This window comes from Haliaeetus leucocephalus, unplaced genomic scaffold (assembly GCF_000737465.1).
Source record: "Haliaeetus leucocephalus isolate CR32 unplaced genomic scaffold, Haliaeetus_leucocephalus-4.0 Scaffold144, whole genome shotgun sequence".
NCBI classification, from domain to species: domain Eukaryota; kingdom Metazoa; phylum Chordata; class Aves; order Accipitriformes; family Accipitridae; genus Haliaeetus; species Haliaeetus leucocephalus.
In genome coordinates, this window is record NW_010972580.1 from 2516164 (window position 1) to 2522818 (window position 6655).

Here is a 6655-nt window from a genome sequence, read left to right on the forward strand (position 1 = left end):
TTTGCTTGCATTGTTTCATAACAGAACAAAAACAACTGGCATCCTACCAACCACACTTCAGACTTGTTACTTGAGACAAGTTATGAGAGAAAAGATTTGCAAACTACTGCTTGTTATCACTGGATTCTTTCCAAGCTTCAGGGCTTGAATATATGGAAAGTTTTAACTTTGGATCACATAAAAGCAGAGGACTTAGACCCAAACTTTCCACATCACATATCACTAATTAAGTTTACTTTTCAATCCTTGAAAAAGTCATTAGTGCAAATTAAATGAGGTGAAGTGACACTGGTGTGTATCCTGACGATATACTTCAGCCTTCTCTTAAATGAGCTATACACCAAAAGGAAGATGTAAGCTGCCTTCGATTGTCTCTTTTCTTGCAGTTCTGACAGCAGCTGGCTAGAACTTCAGATGTTTGATGGCATTAGACTTTCATCCATCAGACAAAAATGTCTTTTCCCCACACACTAATTCCAACAGGTCAGTCACAAGTTTTCAGCTGTTCCCAAGAAAATAAGCAATCTACAGACTAGAGGTTCTTATATGCTATTATTTATCATGTTAATATTCCCAGCGTGAACATACATACCAAGTCCTGCATCTCCTTCTGAAGTCGCACCAGTGCTTTTCTCGTTCCAACAGCAAACACATAAGTGTCCATATCTTCATCATTCATTGTTACTTTTATTTGCTGCGGGACAGAATGTTATTAGCCCTGATCAGATGTATACGACGTACTCTGCCTTCAGACTACTGACCAAATATGACTTCAATGTTTGTCTGACACTGATTCATAAGAAGAAAGACTAATCGAGGCTATACACAGCTAAGAAAAAGGTTATTGATATAAAGCTTCTTAGTGTGTCTTAAGGTAAGGTAGCTTTTTAATTATATTGAGTACTCAATTCAGTATTCTGGTATAATGCTATAGTGTAATGACGGTGACTAGAACAGAGTTGTAAGACTCACTTGCACTGCAGCTATCCATTGCTTATGAGCAACTGCCCACATCTAAATTAAATATTTTTAATAGATACAAGTAAATACAATTATAGATACATGGAAAGAGTATTCACTGTGCACACAGCCACTGTTCTTCCAAAGGTAGCCTCTCTTGGTATTTATGCAGTTAGAGATTACCCTCATATCCAAGAGCAAGGGGCAAGGCAAAAAAGTAACATTACAAGATACAATATCCAGGCCAGCATACACAGTAAGCGCTCTGTTCAGTCTGCCTGAACAGACAGAAGAACAATCATTAAGTATTTCAGATTGTAAAACCACTTTTTATCAAGATGAGGTCTTGAAGCATGACAGACTATTCACAAAACCACTCAAACAATAAAACCCATAGATAAAACAATTTCCAGTTATCAGCAGTGTACATTTCACAGGCAGAAAAGAAATACGAATTATTCTTTCAGATTGTTTTGACAGTTACTGAACTGGAAGATATGGAATACTATAGAAAGACACCTGGCAGTTCACTCGTGTGTCATGAGAACAATCAAAAGAAACGAAGGAATGCAACAATTTATCACAGCTAATCTAAAGGGCTGAGTACATACCACTTGGTCAGAAGCTGGCCTCATCATGCGTGCAAGAACGTTCAGTAGGTCTTGTCTCTTGAGAAACTAAAAACACAAGTTTATAAACAAAGAGGATAGCTGAATATACCTAGAATGCAGTACTTCATTGGCAGATAGCAGTGGGGCTTAAGGAAAAATAGGACAGTTATAAGTAGATGTTTTTCAGAGAATAATTTAACTTTGAAGGGCCCTTTGGAAGTCACCTATGCTGCTCAAAAGCAGGCCTACTTTCTGCATTAGTTGAGTTTCTCAGGGCCTTATTCCCTCAAGTTAGGAGCTGAACCAGCATGCGGGGCTGTCCCATCCCACGTGCAGGACTTTGTATTTGTCTTTGTTGTACTTCCTTGGAATCCTCTTGGTTCATTCCTCCAATATGCTAAAGTCCCTCTAAATGACAGCTGGGCTCTTCAGCCTACAGTTACCTTTGTTTACACTATACTTCTGGTTTCTATACCCTTTCTGTAAGCGTTCACTCTTACCTACTTGGGTGGGCAGAATACAGGCCTGTACAGATCTTTAGTCCGACCAGTCTTCCCTTCATGTGTGCACATTCAGTACCCTGTATCTGAATGTGGGCAAAAAAGTCAAGCTGAGACTCCTTGTTGCTCGCACTGGAATGGAAAAGCCTCTAGAACCTGAAAACTGGTGACAGGTAAACAGTACTACAAACTCCCTCTTCCTTACCTTTAGCTGGATGAGCATTCCTTCACAGCACACCCTTCCAGAGCACCACAAGTTATATATGTGTTCATTTTCTTGATTTAGTTTCCCAGTGCTTGTAGCTTCTTTATTAGTACCATCATCCCCTGAAGGAAACAACAGTGAAAGAGAACTACAATCTAAAAATCACAAGTTTAAACACCAAAGTTCAGCAGTAGGCTTAGAACTCAGTTGTTGCTGGATTACTTCAGTATCACTGTGATGTTTCTGAATAATTTATATAACACCACTATAACCTAATTTCAGCACTGTGAGACTGGCACACTAATTGTCTACACACACAGCTGTCATTAGTACTACCATGCATCTGCATAGAAAAGGTTACTCTTCTCTATAGCCTACATGCCAGTTTAAAACCCACATTATTCAAATAAACTAACAATGGATCCTAGTCATTATGGAACTCACCAACAAGAGCAAAGTTACTTTCTAGCAGCTCCCTGTGAGTATTGAACCATGCATGAGCCAGACGGTTGTTTTTGTTCTTCCCAATGATGTAATTCATGATGTAAGCAAGAAGACCCGTTACCATCAGTATCTCCATGTAGTAACTCTCCCAGCTGTTTTGAAGGTGAGCAGGGACCTATGGTAAGTGAATGGAGACTGTCTTTTACATACTGAATGAACAGATTCCATATACACAAACAATTTGGAAAACACAGAGTACTGGAGAAGCTTCACAAAGGCGACAGGACAGAGCTAAGCCTACATAATGCTTTTGGCTCTACTGGGACACAGTAGTCATGCAGGAAACAACTGATGATAGCATTGCCAAAATACCTGGCTAATACAAACAAAATACTTCTCTCTTCCAAGTGAGCCCATGCTAGCATGTATCCCACAAGAGTAGTCAACAGCCCAGCATTTCAGCCACTGATTATTTGAGCTTGATGCCCTGCCCATCACAGCATTATCAGATAGATTGCAACAGAAGTTACATGATAAAGTAATACCCAATGTCCGGGAGCATATTCAGGATGCCACCAAGAGCCACAGGCTGCATGGGGGAGCGGGGAAGCCATCTTTAGAGATTAACTAGCCATTCTGCTATGCTGTATCACCCTTGAGTCAAAAAAGTCCCCAAACCTTAATTTTCACTACCCAGGTCAGCCATAATACTTAAAAAGAGATCTTAGGAATAATAAAAATGCAGGCCTCAAGCACGTGATCATTCTGTAAAAGACTCTCTTGGGAGGCAACAAGAAGGTGATACAGGGTGGACAGAAAGACTGGCTTCAAAAACAATCAGAGGAGTCAATTTCTAATCTGAAACTTTAGCCATAGACAAGCTAAAAATACACTATGTTTATTGTAAGCATACCATCATTGCAACCTCTTCTTTATGTGTTGACAAAGCACCCGGACATTCTGGGATGTATGTTTTTTCTCTGGATTAAATGACGGTCATCACTCTAGCTCCTCTACTTCTCCCCCATAGTCATATGGGTAAAAGAAGCTAAGTCATAAAATGCTTTGGTCAAAACTATGTTTCAAAAGGACTGTTTTAATGAAGAATGTCCTGATCTATACTCCAGTCCCAATTCTCAGTTTGAATACAGAATACAGCATTGATCCAAGGATGGGAGTTCTAGCAGCTTAAAATAAGAGATCAACAGACCAAAGGCACCTGCCCTGGAAGTTTTACTTCAAGACTTGCTATTTAGAGTAGCAAACACCAATACAGAAGAGCATGGAATTGGGACCTGGCACACCTGGATCGTATTCTGCTGCTATCCTGTTGCATTATTTCAGGTATTTCTCATCTCCACACTTCGTCACATTTCTGCACTGTCTCTTGTTAATTCAAATAGCAAATTCTTTAGGACAGATTCTCTCTTACGTATACTTTTTTACACTAATGACATTATTGGCATACCACCTTAAAAAAATAAAGTGATGAAACACCAAATAGAAAGCAGATCAACATTTATACCCACATTAACTATTGTTATGGGGTCTTTATTTTTGCTATGAGATGCATCAGGTTTCTCTTCATAGCCTTCAAACTCCTCATCATCATACGGTTCACTCTCAGTATCACCTTCCTAAAGGACAGAATCACAAACAGCATGAAAATCCAAAGCCTGGTGAGCAAAATCCAAAAAGATAAGGTGAGAAAGAAAGGTGTAGATATAGTATTAGGAAACACATAGAGAAAGGAGATGAGGCATTACCTGTGCATCTGCATCATCAAAGTCTTCCTGGTTCTCATCCTGACCTTCAAGCTCTATAGTGGCTTCTTCTTCATCGTCTTCTGTAGTGATGATCCTCTGAGGAGACTCTGTGACTGCATCTTCATTAACATCTTCAAATTCAGCAAAGTCATTATCATCATATTCCATAATGTCATCTCCATCCTCAAACTCATCATACTTTGCCAAAGAAAAACTCCATGGGATGAATAGGACAGCAATAAAAATATACAAATTCTTCATTTTCACTGAAAAAAAAAGAAAAATCAAACATTGCAAAAAATCCTTACCGATTCTGTTACATCACACCTCCAGGAATGCCCAACTTCCATGAACAATTTAAAAACGCTATCAGGGTCAGACCAGAGAGAGAAATAAACCTGTGCCTGATCTTGCCATCTTCTGTATAAAGAAAGTGAATACTCTTACAAGGAAAAAATAACTTTGAAGGTGAGGTTCTAGACTTTCTTGCTTGTAGCAGGAACAGCTGACGCAGCAGCAAGTTCACATCTGGCCAAGCTGTTCAGATGAGCAAGTTTTGCAAGCAGAGATATTCCACTATAAAAGTGACTCTCCAATAGCATCTCTCAGTCAGTCAGCACTGCCAGCTCATTTCAAAGACCACACACTGTGCCTACAGTTGTTATTAATTAGCAATTAGACACAGTCAGATCAATGAATGTGTAACAACAACAGGAAATCTTAAAATGCACTTAATTCATTTACTTTAAACAGCAATGCTCTGATAGCCTCTGCTAGTTTAAAAGTGCTCATCTTTGATTTTCTAGACTGCATGCTTGGAATCAGGTCCCACAGCATCCCAGCACCATTTCTGTTTAAAGATAGAGACCTTTTTTGTTGTAAGCGCTGCAAAAAGCAGGAAGAGGATGGATATTACACTAGTCCCCAAAACAACGAAGTAAGCTGGGGCTCATGAGACCAAAGCTCTCTCCCCAGATCTCCCAGAAACCTGCAGAGAGTTTTTCAGTTCCCCTTTTTTTTCCCCTCAGCTTCCTACGTCTTTCTGCTTGATCTCGGAACAGTCCCAGTCTCCCACTCAGATTGCAGGGACCATCAGCAAGGTCCAAACTAAGAGCCTGAAAAGGCAGTAATAACCCTAACGGCTGCGTTTCACAGACAGCTACAGAGGATCGCCTGCATCAGACTTGGCAGTAAGACTCATTTTACTCCTTCCCGCAACCAGATCTGAGTGGGAATTTGAATGTTAATGAGACTGTTCTCTTAAAAACTTGAAATAGAAACGATTTGTTTCTAAATTAGACCAGCGCTCCTCTGAGTACCACATGCAGGGAACCCACTGCTACGAATGACAAGGACGGCTAAAATAAACGCCTTTGTCAAACACTTCTCATTCTAGCAAAAACCCGAACAGAACATGTTCGCAGGAACATTAACCCAGATGGAAAGTACAGCAAGGCAGCGCCCAGGAATTTCGCACGTTGTTTGGGTACGTTACAACTTTATGTGAATTTAAACAGCAAAACAAAATGCTATTTACATATGACAGAATTTGCATTGAGGTTAAAAGCACCAGGACAACGGAACCACCTGCTCAACCACACCCCAACAGTTTCACAATAACAATTTCGAGACTATTTGAGTATATCCACTTTCAAAAGACTCCACAAAGCCTCACACCAAATAAACTTCTGCAGCTGATGCCAAAGAGAAACAGCTGAACTAGAGACGGGTGAAAACCAGAACACGCTCCTAACCCGGCCGTCTCCGGGTTCCAAGTACAAACGACTCCACCAAGCAGAATAGGCTTTGGCAGGCCCTCCACGATCCACATGCCGCCGACTTTCCCTTGCAAGAGGAGCCGGTTTCATCCACCGCTCTCCGCACAGGCGAGAGGGAACGGAGCGGGCGCCGTCCCCCCCACCCCCACCCCCCGCCCCCAGCCTAAAGCACGGACGCCCACCGCAGGTGCTGCTCGGCGGCCGTATGGCGGATCCCCCTGGCTCCTTGCAGGGACACAAGCCAAGGTTAGCGAGGCTAAGATTAGCTCCGTCCCACCACCACCGCCGCGGCCCCGGCCCGGGGAAGTCCTTCCCCCCACACACACCCCCGGCCGACTCCCCACAGCCCTGCCCCACACGCCCGCTCCCCCCTTCCCACCCTCACCCCCAG

At 41.8% G+C, this 6655-nt stretch overlaps 1 protein-coding gene across 4 annotated transcripts in view; it reads right to left on the minus strand.

Moving 5' to 3' along the window:
- Nucleotides 1–6655, minus strand: part of CCDC47 (coiled-coil domain containing 47) — a 12578-nt gene that overhangs the window by 5421 nt on the left and 502 nt on the right. For 3 of the 4 annotated variants that reach the window (XR_773969.1, XR_773970.1, XM_010561376.1), the window contains exons 2-7: nucleotides 4487–4752; nucleotides 4250–4357; nucleotides 2721–2895; nucleotides 2277–2398; nucleotides 1572–1637; nucleotides 593–694 (exon numbers count right to left, since the gene is read on the minus strand). Coding sequence is in view for 2 of the 4 variants with exons in the window: in XM_010561376.1 (XP_010559678.1) it covers nucleotides 593–694; nucleotides 1572–1637; nucleotides 2277–2398; nucleotides 2721–2895; nucleotides 4250–4357; nucleotides 4487–4747 (834 nt within the window). In the remaining 2 variants the exon portion in view is untranslated. Of the gene's footprint in view, nucleotides 1–592; nucleotides 695–1571; nucleotides 1638–2276; nucleotides 2399–2720; nucleotides 2896–4249; nucleotides 4358–4486; nucleotides 4753–4933; nucleotides 6396–6655 lie in introns of those variants that run through there. The other variant, XM_010561378.1, reaches the window with a different exon arrangement.